At 42.3% G+C, this 24,587-nt stretch overlaps 1 protein-coding gene across 11 annotated transcripts in view; it reads right to left on the reverse strand.

Moving 5' to 3' along the window:
- SP100 (SP100 nuclear antigen) overlaps window positions 1–10,957 on the reverse strand; it is a 91,686-nt gene extending 80,729 nt beyond the window's left edge. For 10 of the 11 annotated variants that reach the window (XM_046644531.1, XM_046644537.1, XM_046644536.1 and 7 more), the window contains exon 1: window positions 10,756–10,879. In XM_046644531.1, coding sequence (XP_046500487.1) covers window positions 10,756–10,787 — 32 coding nt within the window. In that variant the 5' untranslated portion in view covers window positions 10,788–10,879. The other variant, XM_046644538.1, reaches the window with a different exon arrangement.
- Between the last annotated feature and the right edge of the window lie 13,630 nt (window positions 10,958–24,587).

Raw genomic sequence — 24,587 nt, forward strand, 5'->3', positions numbered from 1 at the left:
AATGTTTCTAGTTAGGATCCTTCAGAATTTTTAAAAATGTAAATTCTTCCTAAATTTATTTGTTCATTCAGTGTCTGTTAATTGAATCCCAGCAAGATAGGTTACAGAATATTAACAACTAGTTCTAAAATTTATTTAGAAGAGAAAATATTCAAGAATAGCTAGGAATATTTTGAAAAGAGGAATGATAAAGACGTTTATCTGTAAAGCCATGGTAACTAAAACATTTCAGTATCAAAAGAGGAATTTAAAAAAAATGGGAATATAATCTATCATAACATTAATAAAAAAAAATGGGAATATGGATCAGAACAGAGATCACCTATACATAAAAGAGAACCTAGTATATATTAAAGATGTTACTTCAAATCAGTAGTTAAAGGATAAGCTACGAAGTTAATACTATTGCATAAATGGTCCTTTTTTGGGGAAGAAAAAAAAGGTAGTTCTGTATCTCATTTCACATGCAAAAATAAATTTCCCATGGAATTAAGAATGAAATGTAAACCAACCAACCAACTAAACAAACTATACAATCTTCTGTCTTTCCCTTCTATCTGTCATTCCACTGGCCACTCCCTATTCAATGAAGATTTTAGCATGTGCCTTATCAGAGCTCCTTACAAATTTCTTGATTATTTCAATATCCACAGAAAAATTCCATTAAATACTGTGATCTTTCAACTTATTGATCTTCTTACCTCTAATAATCTTGTCGTTTACTCCATTTCTGCAACTTGCTTCCACGGTCATATTTTAGACCTCATCATTCCTTCAATTTGTGCAGCCTCCAAAATCTCACTTTCAAATGTGACCACCACCTCATACAGCCATGTCATGTCTTCTAATTCCTGAACTCCAACATATCTTTGATCCCCTCCCCTCAGACCTTCAATTCTACTATCATTTTATTAACCATAACCACTTCCATGTCTTCACTTCTTTCCTTACCCAGCTAAAGTTCACGGCTTATTGTTACAATCCAGTGTTCTTAACCTTGGCTGTACATTAGAATCACTCAAGGAGATTTAAAACATCCTGATACCCAGGTGCAACTGGGAGTGGGATCAATAAGTTCAAAGCTCCTTCATCATGTGGTCAAGTTCTAGAACTGCTGTTAAAATTTGCCTCTTAAATTCACCCTCAACTTCCTTGCTCACATCTCCCTCCACTGAATTCATCTAACAAATCATTAAGCCTGGCTAATACCAGATTAGCTCCTTTCCACTCATCTACACCCAAGCTGTGGAGAAAAACACAATGGTGCTAAGTACGCTCTCTTTAAGTTTATGACCATCAAGCTGAAATGGACTCCCAATGTTGTTCAGTGGTCATACATTTTGCTATTCATTTCACTTTTCCTTCAGTGAATGACTGTGTTACAGCTTTGCCACCCTCAAACTCCAACCACCCCCTCTCCCTCCTTTCCTTGTCCTCTCAACTGAGAATATAGATGAAACCAGAGTGAAACTGTATCCTCCCACCATGAAATACATCAGCCTGTCTATATCTGTACCCGTTGGCCTTCCCTCCTGTTTCAGTGCATGAAACACATCAATCTAAGGTCAATCCACCCACTTGGGCACTGCTTTCCATCACCCAGGTACAATGAATACAGAAATTGTCCCCTCTCATTCCTACCTGATCAACTTTTCCTTCTCTATTAGAATATCCCTGTAAACACACTAGCATGCTTCAATATTACCCATTTAAAAATCTCCCTACATCCCACTCCCCACTCAAATTATCCTTTTCTGTTTCCCCTTTGAAATTTTTGCCTATATTCACTGTCTCCACTTTCTCTCCTCTCATTCCCTCTTGAACCCATTCAAATTTTATCCCTACCAATAATCTATACTTAATACCCTGAGTTTATATCTTCCCTGACCTCCACACTACTAAATCCAAAGGCCAATTCTCAGTCCTACCCTTCCTCCATCCCTCAGCCTCATTGACATCACTGTTCACTTCTTTCTTCTGAAAAATGCTTTTGTCATTTGGCTTCCGAGATGCCATGCTTTTGTGGCTTTCCTGCTGCCTCCTTGCTATTCTCTCCGCATTTTCTGCACATATAGACTGCCTCAGGGCCAGTCCTCTGACATCTTCTCCATCTGCACTCCTTCCCTATGTAATCTCATCTATTCCCATGGCTTTGAATACCAGCCACATGGACAATTCCCAAATGTGCATCTCTACCATACATCTCTTCCCCAGACTCCAGATTCATAGTCAACCATCTCCACTTTGATGACACTGGTAAGCTTTTCACACTCAGCCAGGCAACAATTTATTACTGATCTTTTGAATCACCTCTTGAAACCTGCTCATTCTTCAGTTTTCTTATCTATGGGATTCAGCAAATACTTATAACACTTACTAAATGCTAAGCCTCATTCTGAGTTCTTACTTATATTAACTAATCTAATCCTGACAGCACTTATGAGGTATATGCTATTATTATCTCATTTTCAGATGAAGAAACAGAGGTACAGAGAAGTTAATCAATTTTCCCAAGGGCATATAACTATTAAAGAACAGAATGAGCCTTTGGACCAGAGTCCAGGCCCTTTATAACTACACAATTTTTCCATCTAGGCAAATGACAACTCTATCCTTCAAATTCTTTGGACAAAACCTTTGGAGTTTTCTATGACACCTCTCTTTCTCTAATACCCAGCATTTAATCCATCTGCAGTTGTCTTTGGCTCTACCATAGAAATCTATCCAGTATTCCAACCCCTTTCTTTGTATCTATTGCACCAACCTGGTCTCAGCTACCACCATCTCCTGTCTGGACTATTGCAATTGCTACTAACCAGCCTCCCTGCTTCCACTCTTGCCACACTGCAGCTGTTCTCCAAGCATCAAACATAAGCAGAGACCTTTTAAAAACTGAAACCAGATCATTTGACTCTACTGAAAACCCTCCAATGGCTCCCCATTTCATTTTGAATAAAATCTAAAGTCTTGACCATGACCTACAAGGGACTACATGACTATCTCTTAGAAACTCTGCAACCTCGCTTCCTACCCCTCCTCTTCTAGATCATTGCCCTTTGGCACCCTAACTTCCTAGCTTTCTTCAGACATTCCAAGCATGTTTCTATATCTGACCTTTCATTGGTTGTTTCTTCTGCTTGGAACATTTCTTCAGAAATTTGCTTGGTGCTTTTCCTCACTTCATTCAGGATTTTTACCAAATATCAACCTCTTAGAAAGCCCTCCTAGGACGTCCTGTCTAAAATAGCACTCCCGTTACACTCTATCTATCCATATATCTCACAGATTTTCTTCTTTATACTCCCACCACTTTCTGCCATTACATTATATGTTTATTTGTTCGTCTGTTTATTTTGTCTTTCTCACTGGAATGTCATCCCTGTTAGAGCAAGGACTTGGTCTGCTTTGCTCACCATTATATTCCAGCACCTAATCAAGTGCTGGAAACATGGAGTCAGGAAATATTTGTGAATGAGTGAATAAAGTATTAGAATAATATGTAGCAGAATATGGTTAGAATTCTGAGTATATGAAAGGTGTTCTTAAATAAGACACCAGAGGGATAACATTGGTAAACTTGAGTATCTAAAAAAAATTTTAATGTGATTTTTGAGTAAAATGTGAAAGTGAAACTAGACTATAGACTAAAGCTTACTTAGTACCTATGTAAAGTAATCTAAACAAAAATTCATCAGACAGTAGGATGGAATAGTTTGAGGTAGACCAGAAATCCCATCTAGAACAATAGAAGAGCTGGATAGAAGACCAAAAAAACTATTTCGAAAGGGATTAGAGAGCTCCAGAAACAACATAGATGACAGAGACTAAGATTCTAGAGACAGGAGAACTTTGGGAGCTGAGGGGCTAAAGTTGTGTTTCTGGGGAGTATTTGCTGATTCTGGGAGCAGAGGCTGAGATTCTGGGCTTGGCCAACATCAAGGAGTGCTGCTCTGAGCAGAGAAACAGAAGAGCTTGAGGTGGCCATGCAGGCCTGGAGAATCGAGGGGCCCCAACACACAGACAATTACCCCTCCCAAGATAAAGTTGTTCAGGCCAGGAGGCTGGAGGAACTATGTCAAAAATCTTTAAAAAGCAAAGCAGAATTACCTGCAGGCTCACCATGCAGAAAGGACAAAGACATCATGATGAGGTCCAGAGAACAGAAAGAAAGAGAGTGGAAGTCCCTGCAGGGGGTGGTGATCTGGCTATGGGTTCTGTAGCCTTTTTGTCCCCTGGGGGCACTTGTAACTCTGGACACAGTTAGAAGCTGAGAATCTGAACTTGGCACAGGCAAAGGGCTGTGGCTGGAGGACAAAGAAACTAATAGAATTTTGATGGTTGTGTGTCGTTGGAATGCAAAATTAGAGACCAAGGAAACAAAAACTGCATGAAGCAAGAGGCTGAAAATATGACAAAACCTTTGAAAAGCAGAGGAAATCTGATTGCAGTCTCTCAGTTGAAAGCCCAGGATGTCCTCATCTGGGATCAGGGCAAACCAGAGCTATTTAAAATCTTATCAAAAAAATGCAAACTAATCTTGATTCATTTCCTGCCCTGATTTGCTTCAGGTAATTTGCCTCATTATTTTACCTGCCTAGCAGAGGCGTGGGGCTTACCCTCATGTGGAAGAGAACGACATCTGGAGGTCTATATCTTGTGTACACAATGTCTGGCATTCAATCAGAAATAATTAATGTCAAAAGATAGGACTAGAGGACACAAGAGACATAATAGAAGCAGATGCCCAGATGATTCAGAGATGGGAGCTAGCACACGAAATCTATGACTAAAATGGTGAAGAAAATGGATGAAAAGATGGAGAAAATAAAGAGCTAGACAATTCCACCAGAGAATTGGAACCCATAGAAAACAATCAAATGAAAATTTTAGACCTGAAAAATACAATTTCTTAAATTAAACTTAGTGGAAAGATTCAGCAGAAGATTGTCTAAAAAAATTAGTGAATTAACTGACTAGAAGATATCCAACTGAAGTACGAAAACTATAAAAATGGAAAAATCCAGAAAAGTGTGTAAGGAATATGTGAGAAACAGTCAAAAAGTCTAATATAATCTGCATTTGAGTCCTAGAAAGGGAGAGGAGGGAGCTGAGGGGAGGGCAGAAGAAATATTTGAAGAGTTAGTGGTGAAAAATTTTCCAAAACGGATAAAAAACATCAACCGCAAATTCAAGAAACTCTCAAAACCTCAACAGGATAAATGCAAAATAAAAACAATCAAAAAACCTCCCAACAAACAAACAAATTTAGACTCACTACGCTATAAATGCTAAGAGAAAAATCTTAGAAGCAGTCGGAAAAATACTTCACGAGCCAAAACAAAACCTCAAGCCATAAACTTTGAAAAATGGCAGTTAATCGACCAGTCAGTCAATGACCATAAGTTTCTGGTGTGGTGGGGCAGGATTCCAAAAACCTTAATACCTCACAACTCCCAGAAGCAATGCAGCTTTCTGTCGAAAAAGCTTAAAAGTTGGAAAAAGCATTTTAAAAGGTTATTAATCATTGAAGAGATGAAACTGCGGTAAGGATTTATAATGCAAAAGTAAAGAGGAAGCAGAAACAGGTAAGCACGCACAGAACCAGTTTTGATCGTGGGCATTCGCTGATCCCAGAGAATCAGGTCCTCAGATCTGACAGCCCTAAGGGGCGAGAGGGACAGAGATGAAGTCTAGAGTCCACACCGGGTAGAAGACCTACAGGAGTCCAGACCACGACCATCACATCTGCACAGACGATAAAGGAGAGGGGGCAGCTCTGACCTGGAATTGCTCCCCAGTAAACCACTTGGGTTCCTCCAGCTTCCCTCAGGCCCTGACCCTGTGATAAAGTGTTCCTGGACGGGTTGTGCCCTCAGGCACCTGGACCTGGGCCCAGCAAACAGAAATCCTTTCCAAAGACTGTACCTCCACTGCAGGCCTAAATTTTACCCATAAACAATTTTTTATTTTATTTATTTTACTTTTTTTAGGAAGATTAGCCCTGAGCTAACTACTGCCAATCCTCCTCTTTTTGCTGAGGAAGATTGGCCCTGAGCTAACATCCATGCCCATCTTCCTCTACTTTATATGTGGGATGCCTGCCACAGCATGGCTTGCCAAGCGGTACCATGTCCGCACCCAGGATCCGAACTGGCAAAGCCCGGTCCTCTGAGAAGCAGAACGTGCGCATTTAACTGCTGCGCCACCGGGCCGGCCCCCGCCCCCTGCCATAAACAATTTTTAAAATACAATTCCAATACCCAGTCAAAGATAATCAGCAAAATAAGCAAAACAATCGTTGTGAATAGACTGTGGAAAGGGAAAAATAGCAACTTTATAGTAGAAAAGTCTGGCAAACACCACCTAAACCAAATGATCAAGGTGACCATCCCTGGTGATAAGTCAGGTTGACATATCCCCTGATAAATATGACAAGGAGGGCACTTCATCTCTGTGGTATTCCTTCATAAAACCCATAACCCCAGTCTAACCACGAGAAAAACACCAAGATGAACCCAAATTGAAAGACATTCTACAAAATGCCTGATGAGTATTCTTCAAATTGTTGAGGTCATGAAAGACAAGGAAAGACTGAAAAACTGTCACAGACCAGAAGAGAATAGGTGACAAGGTGGCTAAATGCAATGTGGTACCCTGCACTGAATCCTGGAACAGAAAACAACAAAAGTGGAAAAACCGATGAAATTGAAAAAAGTCTGGGGTTTAGTTAAGAGTGATGTACCAACGCTGTTTTTTTAGTTTTGACAAATGTACCACAGTGACATAAGAGGATCAATCACAGGAAATGAAAGTGGGTGTGCAGTATAGAGAAAATTCTGTACTATCTTTGCAACTTTTTCATAAATATAAAATTATTCCAAAGTAAAAAGTTTACTTAAAAAAAACTTTATGCGTGAGAACAGGAGAAACAACAGAAAACAGGGCCATATTGAAAGCATCAGATGCCAACTATAAAACTTCTTTAACCTGTGTAACTCTTTTATTAGGAAAGAAAACCTACAGCAAACATCATCCATAATTGTGCAACGACAAAAGCTTTCCCTTTGGGATTGAGATCAACACACAGATGATGACTATCATTACTTGTATTCACCATAACACCAGAAGTCCCAGCCAAGAAAATAAGGCAAGAAAAAGAAGTAATAAATATAAGGATTAGATTGGAAGAAACAAAACTGTCATTATGTAAACATTATGCAAATTTGTATATATGCATTTATATCTCCCAAGTCGATTGGACTCTGTACAGCAGAGCAGATCCCTGCCCGGTCTTTTTGTGCCATCCTCTCAGCTTCCGGTGCTCTATCAGACAATACTCCGCTGCTATTCATAGGGTTTTCTTGGCCAATTTTTTTGGAAGTGAGTGCCACGTCTTTCTTCCTGGTCTGTCTTAATCTGGAAACTCTACTGAAACCTGTCCACCATGGGTGACCCTGCTGGTATTTGAAATCCCAGTAGCAGAGCTTTCAGCATCACAGCAACACGCAGCTGCCACACAGTATGACAACTGACAGACGCATGGCATGTGTGGTTCCTTGACCAGAAATCAACCCGGGCCACGGTGAGAGCGCCAAATCTTAACCACTAGAACACCAGGGCTGGCTTATATTTCCATGTAAGTCTTTAGAATTAAAAAGAGTTTGGGGCCGGCCCTGGGGCCGAGGGTTAAGTTCGTGTGCTCTGCTTTGGCCGCCAAGGGTTTCGCTGGTTCGGATCCTGGGTGCGGACATGGCACCGCTCATCAGGCCATGTTGAGGCGGCATCCCACATACCACAACTAGAAGGACCCACAACTAAAATATACAACTACGTACTGGGGGGATTTGGGGAGAAAAAGCAGAAAAAAAAAAGAAGATTGGCAATAGTTGTTAGCCCAGGTGCCAATCTTTAAAAAACAAAAGAGTTTGGCAAAGATTCAATTTATTTTTATATCTCAGTAACAAACAGCTAGAAAGTTGATTTTAATACCATAAAGATATCAAATCTCTATGAATAAATCTAGAAGAAGTACAAGACCTCTAGGGAGAAAAACGTATATTTTACTAAAAATATTTTTAATTAGAAATATATGTATACCATGTTAATGAGATAGAAGACACAATATCATGAAGCTGTCACTTCACTTCAGATTGATCTATAGATTCAAGGCAATCCTACACAAAATCCCAGCGAGATTTTGATGAGCTGATTTGGAGACACAAAGGCCTAGATGCTTTGGAAAAAGAAAAGAGGATGGAAGGTTTACTCCCCAGTTATCAAGGGTTCATGTGGAGGGTGGTCATTACGACCGTGAGGTACTGGTATAAGGAGGGGCTCTCCTAGGCCAACCACAAAGAGAGAGACAGAAACAGACGTGCGTATATGGCAAGGAAATGTGAAAAAAACATCTCCCCAGATGAAGACGTGTAAACAGTGGGTGAGGGGAGAGCTACCCAGCTCGAGCATGAGTGACATGAGCTGTAGAACATGGCAGGCAGGTGAAAAACAAGGTAACGCAACACAGAAACCAAACCGCAGACACAATCAACCGGGAAGAATAACCCAGAGGGCGAGGAAGACACCCCCAAAGCACTCACCATCACACAAACCTAAATAAATAGAGCAGCTGTGTGAAGACGGGACGATAAAGTAACAAGTGTGGATTAAAGCGGAGCTTGCAGAGCTGTACAAACAAATTAAGATCACCCCTAAAATAAACACAATCAACTTAAAAAAATTGGAAATAGCAAGAAACCAAAAAACTACTAAAAATTAAATGACTGTCATGGACGAAGAGTTTGAAACAACCATTATGAACACAAAACAGAAAACAAAAGGGGTAAAAGTATTAGTGGGCAGATAAAAGCTGTGAAGGCTAAAGTTGTGCCAACGGAAGAATAATTTTAGCCAAAAATCAAAAAAGAAAGTTTTTGGAGCTACTAGAGAAGAAACTTTCCCTGAAGTAAAGTTAGAATGGAACCTGCCACCCTGAAGAAGATGGCGTGCATGGAATTCACCAGTAACTTTCTGCCTGGCTTTATTTATTTATAATAACAAGGGTGCACCTACCTTATAAAATCAATGCTATAATAAGACTATACTTTAATTTTTTATTTTTATTTATTTATTTTTGCTAAGGAAGATTCGCCGTGGGCTAAAGATAAAGTTAAAAGACAAAGAAACTATATTTATAACTTTTAGAATATTTTGCAAATTTTCCTTTATTGTTAAAGACAGGACTATCACCTCAACTGAATAACATTGGCAATAAATAAACTATCAATTCATAGAAGAGGAAACTTAAATGGCCAATAAACAGTGTTCAACCTCCCATGTAATGTGGAGAATGCAAATTAAGAAGCAGCTCCTTATCCACCACCTTTGCAAAGTTTGGGTGCGGCGAGGTGGCTCATCTCATTTGCTATTAGTAGGAGCATATAGCGGTTCAGCCACTTAGAAAGGCAACATGGCAGGATCTATAAACAAGTATATATTAGTATCCTTTGCCTCAACAATTCTACTTTTTTGGTTATTGACACAAGACAAATATACTTATATGTGCAAAAATGTAAAGAAATATATAGTTGTTATCATGGCTGGTTGGTAAAAGTGAACAATTGAAAATGACCTAAATGTCCATTACTGCGGGAGAATGGTTTAAAAATTATGGTCTGTCGATTCTGTGGACTAGCACGTAGCTGTTAAAAGAGTGAGATAGATCTCTGCGATTACTAAGGTGATCTCTATGATTTTCACTATTAAAATAAGTGAAAACTTGAAATGCAAAATGGCATACACAATATAATCTCATTTATTAAAAAAATAAGCACACAAATTGTGTATTTAAGAAAATGAGTTATATACGTAAATGCATAGAAAAAGATCTGGAAGGTTATGCCCACAATGCTTAGCAGGACCAGGCACGGAAGCTGCTGGGGGGCGGTTGGTGAACAGGACTTTTTTCCTATATACTTCCGTGTCACTTGAAATTTTATGAACAAGAATGTATAATGTATTTCTTTTGTATTAAAAAACCAAAAGATTAAAAATATTAAGTACTGTTATTTCTGAGCCATTACTAGAGAAAAAGATAGGATTTCTGCCATTTTCCTTGTCAGAAGTATAACCCGTTCTAGAACAAAAAATCAAAGTGAAAATGAAAACACCCAGCCTGCACTAGTCTTTGGCATCTTGGGCCTTTCTCTTCCTTTTACTTTCTTCCATCAAGATCGGTGGAGGAAGAGCCCAGACTCCCAGCCAGAGACGGGAACAGGCCCAGAGCTGACCGAGGCTGGCACACGGAACAGGTACGAGACCCCAGCACCCAGTGTTTGAAAAGAAGTCGGGTTTACCCTGAATTTTATATTCTCTAAACTCCCTTCCTTGAAATGACCGATGTGAAGGTAGAGGAGGTTTGAGGAAAATGAGAGGATTCAGAGGTCGCGAGGAAGAAGAAATCCTGCCACAAAGCCTCATAAAGGACAGCTGACTTCAGATAGGCCCGACAGCTGAGCGGTAGTTATAAAACAACAAAGTCATGTGCCTTGTGGCAACCGGACTCACACCAGCAGGCGGCCTGCTGCAGTTTTAAACTCCGATGTCCTCATTACATGTGCCTGCATTTCATTATATTGCACGTGAGCGTTCTTGTAAAGCAGGTCTAGAGAACAGGTTTAGTTTAGTGTCTAAACAGCAGCCTCTGAAGCAGCAGCGTGGCCAGAGAGAAAGGTAAACGAAAGGGGGGTAAAGACTGACCTGGCGCTGAAGTTGCTGCCCCCACTGGCCATCTTGCCGCCCCAGGGCCCTGCCTGGACTGGAGCTTGGCCTCTGACCCAGCCTGGGTCCAGGGTGGCTGCTGAGCCCTGAGCAGGAAGTCTGAACCAACTCACCCAGAGAGAGCTCCGCCCAAATGGGGAAAAAGAGAAGTGAAAGTAGCTCAGTGTGCGGTGCAGAGGCTCTCTTCCTCCTCCTGCAGCTTCACCGTGGTGCTCAGCGATCACGTGGATCACGTCGCAGCAGGAATGCAGAACAAGCAGTGACAGTCAGGGCCTGGAGGGCTGGGGAAAGAGGAGCAGAGCCAGCCCCCAGGAGTCACTTGTTTGTGCAAAGACACCAGAAACACCTGTATGGAGCCCCCTGTCCTCAGCTGCTGTGCCTTCTAAGAGGGTGTCAGAGTTTACATGGGGTGGCTGCCCCTTCCCCTTGTCGACATGGCTGTTGGGGAGAGGGAAAGACAGGAATTGCAAATCTTCTTGCCAGTGAGAGAGCCTGGACCTGACAGAGGTAGGTCCCAGTGTGTGGACACAGAGCTGGAGAGAGCGCAAATGCTCAGCACCATAACCTGGGGAGAATGTTCTTAGTGTTCCTAGAAATCAGAAGAGAAATCTTCAAGGCCCTGGGGCCAGAGGCTGGAGCAAGTTGGTGATTATGGTTAACATCATGGTGAACATCTTCAGTGCAGGGGTTTATGGTGCCCTGACTCTGGGGCTGCTTCATAACTGCAGCCAGGAATGGTGTGCAGAAACCTCAAAAGAAGTCACTGGAATGCCGAGAGGGCAAAGGCTTCTCTTTGGATGGAGATGGAGGTTGGAACTGAGATGATCTAGAAATGAAAGGGCAGGTGACCCCACCTGAGAGGGTGACCCTTGGTGGGGTTGTGTCTGTCCACGGATTTTTCACTCACCTTCTGAGTCATTATTCCAGAAAGGATGAGAAGTGACCTAGAGACATATTTTACATCAGTATAAAAGGAAATTACATTTGGAAATGCAGGGGAAGTTTTCTTCCCTCTCTCCACTTCTGTTCTTTCTTTTCCCAAAGGAGTGGACATCGACCTGGTTGGAACAGATTCCAGGACACTGAGGGGATGTCTTTACCTGTGGGCAAGGCCTGTGTGTTCCAGGTGCTACATACACCTGGATCTCTCTCTCTGTCTCCCTCTCGCTCTGTGGGGTGGAAGGGCTGATAAGCTAAACCTCTGTTGGGCATGACTGTCCTCTGCTCCTGGTCTCTGTGGGGCATGTGGCCCAGACACAGCCTGGTACAGATGACGCCAGAGTCTTGTTACTGCACCAGGGTCATTTTTTCCCACTGCCCAGAAAGCCAAACACTGAGATGATGAGATTGCAGCAGAGAGAGGGTTTAATCAAAAGGCAGCCAAGTGAGGAAGCAAGAGCATGAGTCTCAAATCAGCTTCCCCCAAAATGGAGACTCAGGGATATTTAGGGGGTAGGGGGGCAAAGTGGTCTGAAATGTGGAGAGAGGTGATTGGAGGTGAGGAGAGGTGAGGTAATTGATGATCTGCACAAGCGTAGTTAGACTTCATGCCTCTTCATAGGACACATGATCACAAAATGGTAGTGTTAACATGATGTGAGTGTGGAGTTTTTAGCCTCCTGACGTCAAAAGATCACTTATCAGACATCTGCGTGGGCCCAGTTGATGGGTTGGTGGTCTCAACCATCCTGAAGTGGACAAGGAGCTCTACTCCTGAAAAATAGCTCAAGACATGCATTAACATGGTGACCCAGGCTCCAGGGAGGTGTCATCTATAGGAACCTGGTGGGAGTCAGATAGCATATTGCCTAAGCAGCACAGTTAACAATCGGTGGGTTAAATAGCTAAAAGCTGTAATCAGTAATTGCAGAAAGGAAAAAATTGTAGTTCCTAGCTGCTTAATTATCAATGGTTAACTCTTTGCCAGTTTCAATCCTCCCTATTCTTTGGTCATTCCTCATTCTTGAGGGATTTGGGGTGATGACCGATCTAGCTACTTCCCGCTGAATTGGAGCAGAGATCTGGGTTAGAGGAATAAAACCATTTAGCACTCATTAGGAAATATTCTCTTGTTCCTGGCTTTAGGTTGACATTTCGCGTTATTAGAATTTTGTACCTTGCTCAACAGCTTTGGAACAACATCTAAAGACATATTTTATAATCAAGGATTGGACCAGAAGGATAAGAAGTATAGACAATCCAAATTTTACCAGTCCCTGAAAAACAGATCTAATCCCAGTGGGGCCTCCATCTGATCTCCAGGAGGGGGCAGACAACTGGTCTTAGTTCTTGATAAGTCTTTGTTTTACTGGATATGCGTCAGAGACTGGAGCAATGCCCTATACCCTGATCTTTCAGTTGTCATTGATGTTGGCTTTCAGCATAGACTCTCCACCTTGGGGTCGTCACATTCCTAAGAAACTCAACAGAACAAAATTATCAACTTATAGCAGCTGGGAGGGGCCATAAAATCTACAGAGCATGTCTGGGTTAGTTAATGAGAGGTCATTCAAAGTTACAATATGGTTTCTTTTTTACAATATAGCTTCCCTTATGTCAACCTTGTGTTGAGTTGGTATCACTTTTCCGGTGTCCCCTCTCTCTCCTTCTCTGTTCCTGGGCAGCAGGCCAACTCAGGTCATGACTGTGCTGGATGTTGGCATAAATGTGCCAGCTTTTCCATGGGTCTGCCTAGGGTCACCAAGATGCCAACTAAGAGCTGGCTGGGTGGGAAATCCGCAGACACCCGCCCTCTTGGGGTGGGCACTCCCACGCTGGGGCTGCTCCTGGCTGAAGGAGGGGAGATGCTCCTTTGGGGCTGGAGAAAGCTGGGAAGGCACCATACTCTGCAAGAGCAGTGGTGGTTTATGGGGAATCAGGAGGCCTCTGTGGAGAAAGCAAAGTTTCTTTGACCAGGAAACAATGTCAGATCTGTCTGGGTTAAGGAAGGGACAGGACCAACTTGAGAAGCAGGTGGAACTCCTGAAAGTCCTGCTGGACTGATTTGAAGGAAATGCTGGGGTATTTTTCACTGCTGCAAGAGCACTGAGAACAGGGACCATTTCTATTGTCACAGAAGTAGTCCAGCTCCCAGATCTGGAAATCTGGAAAGCAGGAGAGGACACGATTGAGGAGGGACCAGAAGGTGGAGGGCCCACCAAGGGGACAGGCTTCATCAGCTTCACCAGGAGCAGTTTCCTCTCAGATTCAGTAGTGGGGCTGAGTCTGCACCCTGGGAGAGTCCTGTGGGGACCAGAGGTTTGTCCCTGAGATGAAGCGGTAACATCTTGGACCTGAGAACTCAAGGGCAGGAGGAAGTGGCAGCAGCAGCAGCAACAGTGGCCACTGGGGCAAGAGGACCAGACCCTGGGCACCCTGTGTGGATGCAGAAACGAGAGGGAACTGGCAGCTGGGACCTAAGTGGGGACACCCAGGCCCCGGTTCAATGTCCCCTTCCAGGGGGTGGCACATCAATCAGTGGGACTCGCCTGGTCCCCCTGGCCCCTCTCTTCCCTAGGGAGACTCTCTGGTTGGGGGTCCAGCGGAAGGGGTGAGTCTGCTCCTTGGTGGGTCTCCCTGGGCTCGTCCTGCCTGGAAAAGCCAGGGCTCTGTCGGCTCCTCCAAGATCAAGTGCACAGGGACAGGGGCCTGTGGGGCTGTGGTTGATTGGAGCAGCCTGAGGCCATGTGGATAACCCCAGTTCTGGGGTTCCGTTTTAGGGATCCCTTTTTTGTTACGCACTAAACCACAACCCCCAATCCCACTTTTATTGGGAAGAAAGCTGCTATTTTGATCCCCATCTATCTCACCTTTTACTTGTCTGTTGGTTTGGAGCTCCAGTGAGGGAAAGGGATGCACTTTGTGGGGCCCACTAGCACCCTAAATTGGGTCCAGCACACGTGTATATGTCTGTCCTTGAGTTCTCGTCCACCTGTGCCCCAGATGGGTAAACAGGCTCCGAGTCATACACCCTGAGGCATGCACGCAGTTGCATTGTTGTGATGCAATTGTCCCGCAGTTGGAGTCAATGGACATTTGATGGCAACATCTCAGCTTTTAGGGACAGGGGTGGTGTGGAGCCACCTTCTCCCCCTTAGTAGAACCTCAGTGGTTGGGCTAAGGGGTGGTAGAGCTGTGGACTCCCGAGGCTGCAAAGTTTCTAAGAAGCTTGGGGGATTGCTGGGGGTGGAAATGTGATTATTTCTATAGGGAAGGGGGTGAATGTTTGGAAAGGGGATGGGAAGAGGCATCTTGGCAGAGAAGGAAGAAGTTAAGAGGTGAGAGTTGTGAGGAGTGAGGAGAAGGAGAGCATTGAGGAACACAGGCAGTCCATCTGAACTACTGTCATTAGGTCCGGGGGCCATCCTTGAGAAACACCTTCGAGGAAGCCCATAGTCCTTGTACAGTCCAAGGAGGGTCCCGACCCGCAGTCTGCACCATCACCCACAGCCCTCAGTTAGAGCCCCGGGCTGGACCTCAGGGGAAGTTGGTGACCCGGCATCCCCAACTCAACAGGACTGATTACCCCTGTACCCTGCTGGACAGTATCACATGCCCTGCGACCACTGAAACCACCTCATGCCTCTCTCCCATGACCACCCAGCCCCAGATACACCGTGTGGACACAAAGCAAGGAAGGAGCCTGGTACTGCCGTCACATTTCTCCTTTTAGTACCGAGCGTCTTCATCACCGTGGGCTGAGTACCGCTGTCCTCCCCGGCTCGGCTCCAGCCACGTCTGCACTCCCCTCTAGTGGTTGTGCTTGGTATAACAGTCTCCTTAGAACTGGGTTTTGTTACCTGTGCGGAGAAACTAAAACCGAAAGTCCCTCTCGTCTCAAGATTGTAACAAACTCCTCAAAATTAGTAGTAGAAGCACCATTATTTCCTTCTAAATTAAGGTGAACCGACTTAAGGATTGAGTTTTGATGTTTCGCAATACATGAGCACACAACGAGTTTATGGCCTGGACAAGGGAGTCACAGTTTAAATTGCGGGGGAGGCCCTGTGGCGCTGGCCTTGCATCCCCTCACAGCCCTAGGTCTTCCCAGTGAGCTTCATTCTGTCCCGGACCCCCGAGGTGACCCTGCCCCCTCCACCTTTCTGGAGGCAGAATGGCTCAAGGCTGCCCCTCCTCACCGTGAAGCCTGAGTTCCCAGGGCCTGCAACAGCTGCAGCATTGTCCTGAGGTCCCTCCCGGGATGTTGATTTTCCTTGTTGGTGAGTAATTATTAAGCAAGCTACAAGAATGCATGGCACAGAATGATTTTTTTTTTTTTCCGGAGGAAGATTCGCCCTGAGCTAACATCTGTGCTAATCTTCCTCTATTTTTTTCGTATGTGGGACGCCTTCACAGCGTGGTTGGTGAGTGGAGTATGTCCGTGCCTGGGATTCGAACCCGCGAACCTGGGCCACCAAAGTGGAACACGGGGAACTTTTAACCACTTTGCCAGGGGGCCAGGCCCCAGAGTGAATTTTTAAGAAAAGACGTGACTTCGAAGAGGTTGTGGGTTTCACGCAGACATCTTCAGGCAATGCCCCCCACTGCCCCTGGGGGGTTGTCTTCACCTTCCTCCACCATTAGGGTTCTCAGCGGAATGTAGGAACAAGTGGTTTCAAGTCAGATGAGAAATTTCAGACCAGAGGATCTGAGAAGCGCCAACCGAAGGTCTGACAGGCATCCGATTAACCACACTGTTCTGTAGACACCCTGTGTCCGGGCTGAGTGTCGATGTACCAAACGGGCAGCTAATTGCTGACTCTTCTAGAATCAGAGCAGGATGAGCTCCTCTTAGCAGGTGGCTAGGCTCAAACTTCACATCCTGTGTCCTCTGCAGTGGGGCAGCTCAGCCCTTGGTTCAGACTGATTTCAGTTTGCCCCTGGCATCACCGAGATCACTGAGCAGTCAGCATTGAATTTGGTTTTTGTTTCAAGGACTTGTCTACACGTCCATCTCTTTCCAAAGGATTAGGGCCACAGCTTTCCCTCTGCCTCCTTCCTGCTCTAACTTCCTTATACATGTAACTGGAGAAGAAAGCACACCCAACTGTGTGTGTGTGAGTGAGAGCTCGGCCTAATAGGAAACAAAACCAGACAGTTTCGGTTCCTGGACTCTGATCTGGGGCCTTATGAAGCATTCCAGAGTCATCTCCCCACCCAGTTTACACAGAGAATGCTAGGGAGGTCCAGTCCCCTCCTCCCAGGCAGAAGGCGCTTCTCTCCAGCACAGCAGAGCAGGGCGTGTGCTGACGTCCAGAGGAGCCGCACTGGGAGATTCAGGCTGAGGGGTTGTTACCAAGAGCCCCAGGACATCAGGGGCACCAGGCCCTCCTGCTGCTCCCAGACACAGGCACACTCTCTTAGCTAAGACCACAGCCCAGCAGCCCAGCATCGCAAGAAACAGCCCACATCTGAGTCCTGGTAAACAGGGCTGACAAGGGTGATAGGCTTAGTGACCTTCCTTGCCCTTGGCTGTCCAGTGGGATGGGGTGGATGCCCTCCCTTCTAGAATGATGACCAACTCAGCCTTTATCTCCACAGCACAGAGCAGTGGGAACACAGTCAACCTGCTCCATGAAGGAACCCCCAGGCTCCGAGGTCCCTATGGCTGGGCTTGGACTCTGGGCCCCATTCCTCCTGTTAGACAGCAGGTCCCACCTCTGGAAGACCCCCGGGTGGGTTCCATACATCAGCATGTTTCCTTGGGCATCCAGCCTCCTCCTCCCTTTCCTAACAGACCCCAGATCTCTTTGGCTGGATGACTTTTCCCCTTTGTGTGCAGGAGTAGAGAGACTGCTGATCAAGACGCTGGCCCTTGAACAAGCCAGGCCAGCTGGACTCTCTTTGGGGAGCTGGACTCTGGAGTGACGTTTGTTAAGGAGTTAAAAAAACCTGTTGCATAACATTCGTTCTGCGGCAGCTCCTTAATGAGATGACTCAGTTGTTCCTGATGTGAATTCCTGCAGCTGCTCTGGTTCCCTCTCTGGTTCTGGGGCTGTTTGCGGTCTCAGTGGCCACCCTTTTATCCTTTCTGTGAGTCACTGTGTATCTCATCCATGAAGTCTCTTTTCAGCTAATCTAGATAAAGTTGGTTTTGCCGGCAAAGAGCCCTAATTGATATGAGGACGTTTGTGTGTAAGTTTTCTTAGCTTATTTCCTTATTGCTTTCAGGCTCAGGCACTTCCTAAGTGCATAACAAATATTAACTCATTAATCCTAACAATGATCCAGTGAACTAGGTACTTCTAGCATCTCCATTTTATAGATGAAACCGCTGCATGGGGAGGGTAGGTAATTTCCCTAAGGACACACAGCCAGTACATGAGGAGCTGGGTTTCCCCCTCACAGACTAACTGCAGGGCCTGTGCTCTGTCCTCCAGGCTCTGCTGTCTCTCAGAACAAATTAGCATTGTTCACAACACCAAAGTAATCAATAGGAGCCAACTGCAATGGAGGCCTGATGAAAAATAAAAACTAGGATAGGAAGGATGTAGAACTTTATTTACTGACATGTGACAATGTCCATTACATACTATGTGGAAAACTCGTTTTTCCAGGTGTGTTGAGATATAATTGACATACAACACTGTGTAAGTTGAAGGTGTACAATGTGATGATCTGATATATGTATATATTGTGAAATGGTTACCACAACAAGGTTAGTTAACACATCCATGACCTCTCATAGTAGAAATTCTTTGTGTGTGTGAGAACTTTTAAGATCTACTCTCTTAGCGTCTTTTAAATATACAATACAATATTAACTGTAGTTACCATGCTGTACATTAGATTCTCAGAACTTATTCATCTTATGGCTAGAAATTTGTGCCCTTTGACCAGCGTCACCAGTTCTCCAGCCCCCACCCAGAACACCTGGCAACCACCAATCTATTCACTGTTTCTATGAGTTAGGGTTTTTAGATTCCACGTATAAGTGAGATCATGCAGCATTTATTTTTCTTGTCTGACTTATTTCACTTAGCATAATACCCTCAAGGTCCACCCACACTGGTGCAAATGGCAGAATTTCCTTCTTTTTTGTGTCTGAACGACATTTCATTATTCATTATTACCGCGTCTTCTTTATCCGTTGATACATTGATAGACACTTAGGTTGTTGCCATGTCTTGGCTGTTGTAAATAATGCTGCAGTGAACACGGAAGGGCGCAGGGTGCCGAAATCCCTTCAGGTAGTGATTTCCTTTCTCTATACCCAGAAGTGGAATTCTTGGATCGTATGGTAGTTCTATTTCTAATATTTTATGAAACATCCATACTGTTTTCCCTAGTGGCTGCACCAGTTTGCATTCCCACCAGCAGTGGACAAAGCTTCCCTTCTCTCCACATTCTCCCCCGTACTTGTTATCTCTTGTCTTTTTGATGATAGCCATTCTAACACGTGTGAGGTGATATTTCATTGTGGTTTGGATTTACATTTCCCTGATGATTGGTGATATCGAGCACCTTTTCATGTACTGGTTGGCTGTTGAATATCTTCTTCGGAAAAATTTCTATTTAGGTCTTTTGACCATTTTTATTTTATTTATTTATTTTTTGAGGAAGATTAGCTCTGAGCTAACATCTGCCACCAATCCTCCTCTTTTCGCTGAGGAAGACTGGCCCTGAGCTAACATCCGTGCCCATCTTCCTCTACTTTATATGTGGGATGCCTGCCACAGCATGGCTTGATAAGCAGTGCCATGTCCGCACCTGGGATCTGAACCAGTGAACCCTGGGCTGCCGAACCAGAACGTGCGAACTTAACCACTGCGCCACTGGGCCGGCCCCATATTTTGCCTGTTTTTAAATTGGATTATTCGGTATTTTGCTATTGAGATATATGGGCTCCTCATATACTTTGGATATTAACCCCTTGTTTGATATGTGATTTGCAAATATTTTCTCCCATTCCATAGGTCACCTTTTCGCTTTGTTGATCATTTCTTTTGTTGCGCAGAAGTTTTTTAGGTTGATGTAGTCCCACTTGTTTATTTTCGCTTTTCTTACTTGTGCTTTTGGTGCCATACACATGAAATCATTGCCAAGACCAATTGCCAAGGACAGTTTCCCCTGCATTTTCTACTAGGAGTTTTGTGGTTTCAGGTCTTACATTTAAGTCTTTAATCCATTTCGAGTTAATTTTTTTAGTAGTGTAAGATATGGTCCAGTTTCATTCTTTTGCATGTGAATATCCAGTTTTCCCAATACCATTTGTTGAAGAGACTATTCTTTCCCAGTTGAGTATTCTTGGCTCCATTGTCAAATACTAGTTAACCACATATGCACGGATTTATTTCTGGGCTCTTGACCTGTTCCATTGGTCTATGTGTCTGTTTTTTTTATCTCGGTACCATACTGTTTGCTTACTATAGCTTTGTGATATAGTTTGAATCAGACAATGTGATGCCTTCAGCTTTGTTCTTCTTTCTCAGGATTCCTTTGGCTACTTAGGGTCTTTTGTGGTTCCATAGGCATTTTAGAATTTAGTTTTCTATTTCTGAAAAAATTTCCATTGAAATCATGAGGAGGATTGCATTGAATCTATAGATGGCTTTGGGTAATATGTTGTGTTTCCATTTTTGTCTGTCTGAACATATTTTTTATTTCCCTTTTCATTTCTTCTTTGACTCATTGGTTATTCAAGGGTGTGTTGTTTAATTTCCACGTATTTGTGAATTTTCCAGCTTTCCTCTTGTTACTGATTTCTAGTTTCATAACATTTTGGGTGGAAAAGGCACAATATACTTTCTATCTTCTTGACTTTGTCGGGACTTGTTTTGTTAACTAACATATGATCTATCCCAGAAAATACTGAGTGTGCTTGAGAAGAATGTGTGTTCTCCTGCTCTTGGATGCACTCGTCTGTGTATATCTGTTACATCCATTGTTCAAATCTACTGCTTCTGTATTCATTCTGTCTGGATGATCTATCCATTGTTGAAAGCATGGTATTAAAGTCCCCAACTATCATTGTATTGTTACTTTTTTGTTCTTTTGGTTCTATTAGTATTTGCTTTGTATATTTCGGTGCTCTGGTTTTGGTTGTATAAATATTTATCATCATTATATCCTCTTGACGCATTGACCCCTTTATCATTATATAATGACCTTCTTTGTCTCATTTGACCATTTTTAGTTTAAAGTCTATTTTTATGACATAGGTATAACTTCCCCTGCTTTCCTTTGGTTACCATTTGCTTGAAATATGTTTTTCCAACACTTCACTGTCAGTCTATGTGTGTCCTTAAAGCTAAAGTCAGTCTCCTATAGGCAGCATATACTTGGATCTTGTTGTGTTTTTTTTTTTCCCAAAGACTTTAAAAAAAAACTATTTTGTTGAGGTCATAATAGCTTATACTATTGTGAAATTTCAGTTGTACTTTATTGTTTGTCAGTTACCATACATATGTGCCCCTTTACATCTTATGCCCAACCCCCAGCCCCTTTTCCCTCTGGCAACCACTAATCTCTTCTCTTTGTCCTTGTGTTTGTTTATCATCCTCATATGAGTGAAATCACATGGTGTTTGTCTTTGTCTGGCTTATTTCGCTTAATGTAATACCTTCAAGGTCCATCCATGTTGTCACAAATGTGACAATTTTACCTTTTTTATGGCTTAGTAGTATTCCATTGCATATATATACCACATCTTCTTTATCCATTCATTCTTTTGGGTACTTGGGTTGTTTCCACGTTTTGGCTATTGTGAATAATGCTGCAATGAACATAGGAGTACATAAGTCTTTTTTGAATTGTTGATTTCAAGTTCCTTGGATAAATAACCAGGAGTGGGATAGGTCATATGGTATTTCTGTTTTTAATTTTTTGAGATATTCCCATACTGTTTTCCATAGTGGCTGCAGCAGTTTGCATTCCCACCAGCAGTGTATGAGTGTCCTCTTTTTGCCACATACTCTCCAACATTTGTTATTTTTTGTCTTGGTAATTATAGCCATTCTAACAGGTATAAGGTAATATCTCATTGTAGTTTTGATTTGCATTTCCCTAATGATTAGTGATGTTGAGCATCTTTTCATGTGCCTATTGGCCATCTGTATATCTTCTTTGGAAAAATGTCTGTTCATATCCTCTGCCCATTTTTTGATTAGTTTTTTTGTTTTTGTTGTTGAGTTGTATGAGTTCTTTATATATTTTGGAGATTAACCCCTTGTCAGATAAATGATTTGCAAATATTTTCTCCCAGTTGGTGGATTCTCTTTTCATTTTGTGTCTTCATCCCTTTGCCTTGCAGGAGCTCTTTGGTCTGATGTAGTCCCATTTGTTTATTTTTTCTTTTGTTTCCCTTGCCTGAGTAGACATGGTATTTGAAAAGATGCTTCTAAGACCCAAGTCACAGAACATACTGCCTGTATTTTCTTCAGGAGTTTTATGTTTTCACATCTTACCTCCAAGTCTTTAATCCATTTTGAGTTAATTTTTGTGTATGGTGAAAGATAATGGTCTACTTTCATTCTTTTGCATGTGGCCGTCCGGTTTTCCCAACACCATTTATAGAAGAGATGTTCCTTTTTCTATTGTATGTTCTTGGCTCCTTTGTCAAAGATTAGCTGTCCATAGGTGTGTGGTTTTATTTTTGGGCTTTCAATTTTGTTCCATTGATCTGTGTGTCTGTTTTTGTACCAGTACAAAAACTATAGCTTTGAGGTATATTTTGAGGTCAGGGATTGTGATACCTCCAGCTTTATTCTTTTTTCTCAGGATTGCTTTAGCTATTCAGGATCTTTTTTTGCCCATATGAATTTTAGGATTTTTTTGTTCTATTTCCATGAAGAATGTCATTGGGATTCTGATTGGGAGTGCACTGAATCTGCAGATTGCTTGAGGTATTATGGACATTTTAAATATGTTTAGTCTTCCAATCCATGAGCATGGAATAGCATTCCATTTCTTTACGTCATCATTGATTTCTTTCAATAATGTTCTATAGTTTTTATTGTATGGGTCTTTCACCTCCTTGGTTAAATTTATTCCTATATATTTTATTATTTTTGTTGTGAGTGTAAATGGGATGTATTCTCGAGTTCTCTCTCTGTTAGTTGATTATTAGAGTATAGAAATGCAACTGAGTTTTGTAAGTTGATTTTGTGCCCTGCAACTTTGCTGTAGTGTTGATTATTTATAATATTTTTCTGATGGATTCTTTAGGGTTTTCGATATCTAGAATCACGTTGTGTGCAAACAGTGAGACTTTCACTTCTTCCTTGCCAATTTGGATGCCTTTCATTTATTTCTTTTCTTGCCTAATTGCTCTAGTCAAAACTTCCAGTACTATGTTGAATAACAGTGGCAAGAGTGGGCACCCTTGTCTTGTTCCTGTTCTCAGAGGGATGGCTTTCAGTTTTTCACAGTTGAGCATGATGTTGGCTGTGGGTTTGTCAAATATGGTCTTTATTATATTGAGGTACTTTCCTTCTATACTCATTTTATTGAGAGTTTTTATGATAAATGGATGTTGGATCTTGTCAAATGCTTTCTTTGCATCTATTGAGATGATCATGTGGTTTTTATTCCTCATTTTGTTAAGGTGGTGTATCACATTATTTGATTTGTGGATGTTGAGCCATTCCTGTGTGCCTAGTGTAAATCCTACTTGATCATAGTGTATGATCCTTTTAATGTATTGCTGTTCAGTTTGCCAATATTTTGTTGAGGATTTTTGCGTCTATGTTCATCAACTTTTATTCTCCTTCTCATGCTGTCCTTGACTGGCTTTGGGATCAGCGTGATGTTGGCCACATAGAATGAGTTAGAAAGTGTTCCATCTTCTTTGATTTTTTGAAATAGTTTGAGAAGGGTAGGTATTAAAACTTCTTTCAATGTTTGATAGAATTCTCCAGAGAAGCTATATGGTCCTGGACTTTTAGTTTTTTGGAGGTTTTGGTTACTGTTTCAATCTCTTTACTTGTGAATGGTCTATTCAGATTCTCTATTCCTTCTTGGTTCAGTTTTGGGAGGTTGTATGAGTCTAAGAATTTATCCATTTCTTCTAGATTGTCCAGTTTTTTGGCATATAGTTTTTCATAGTATTTCCATGGTATCCATCATAATTTATCCTCTTTCCTTTCTAATTTTATTTATTTGAGCCTTCTTTCTTTTTTTCCTAGTGAATCTGGCTAAGGGTTTGTCAGTTTTATTTACCTTCTCAAAGAACCAGCTCTTAAGTTTCATTGATCCTTTCTACTGTTTTTTTTTTTTTTTTTGGTTTCTATTTCATTTATTTCTGCTGTAATTTTTATTATTTCCCTCCTTCTGCTGACTTTGGGCTTTGTTTGGTCTTCTTTTTCTAGTTCTATTAGGTGTATTTTAAGATTACGTAATTGAGATTTTTCTTGTTTGTTAAGGTGGACCTATATTGCTATGAAGTTCCCTCTTAGGACCACTTTTGCTGCATCCTATAAGAGTTGGTATGGTGTATTTTCACTTTCATTTGTCTCCAGATATTTTTTGATTTCTCCTTTAATTTCTTCATTGATCCTTTTGTTGTTTAGTAGCATGTTGTTTAGACTCCACACATTTGTCACTTTCCCAGATTTTCTCTTGTAGTTGATTTCTAGTTTCATAGCATTACAGTTAGAAAATATGCCTTATATAATTTCAATCTTCTTAAATTTATTGAAGCTTGCCTCGTTTTGCAGCATGTCGTCTAGCTTTGAGAATGATCCATGTGCACTTGAGAAGAATGTGTGTTCTGCTGATTTTGGATGGAGTGTTCTATATATATCCATTAAGTCCATCAGGTCCGGTGTTTCATTTAATTCCACTATTTCCCTGTTGACTTTCTGTCTGGATGA

This window comes from Equus quagga, chromosome 17 (assembly GCF_021613505.1).
Source record: "Equus quagga isolate Etosha38 chromosome 17, UCLA_HA_Equagga_1.0, whole genome shotgun sequence".
NCBI classification, from domain to species: Eukaryota; Metazoa; Chordata; class Mammalia; order Perissodactyla; family Equidae; genus Equus; species Equus quagga.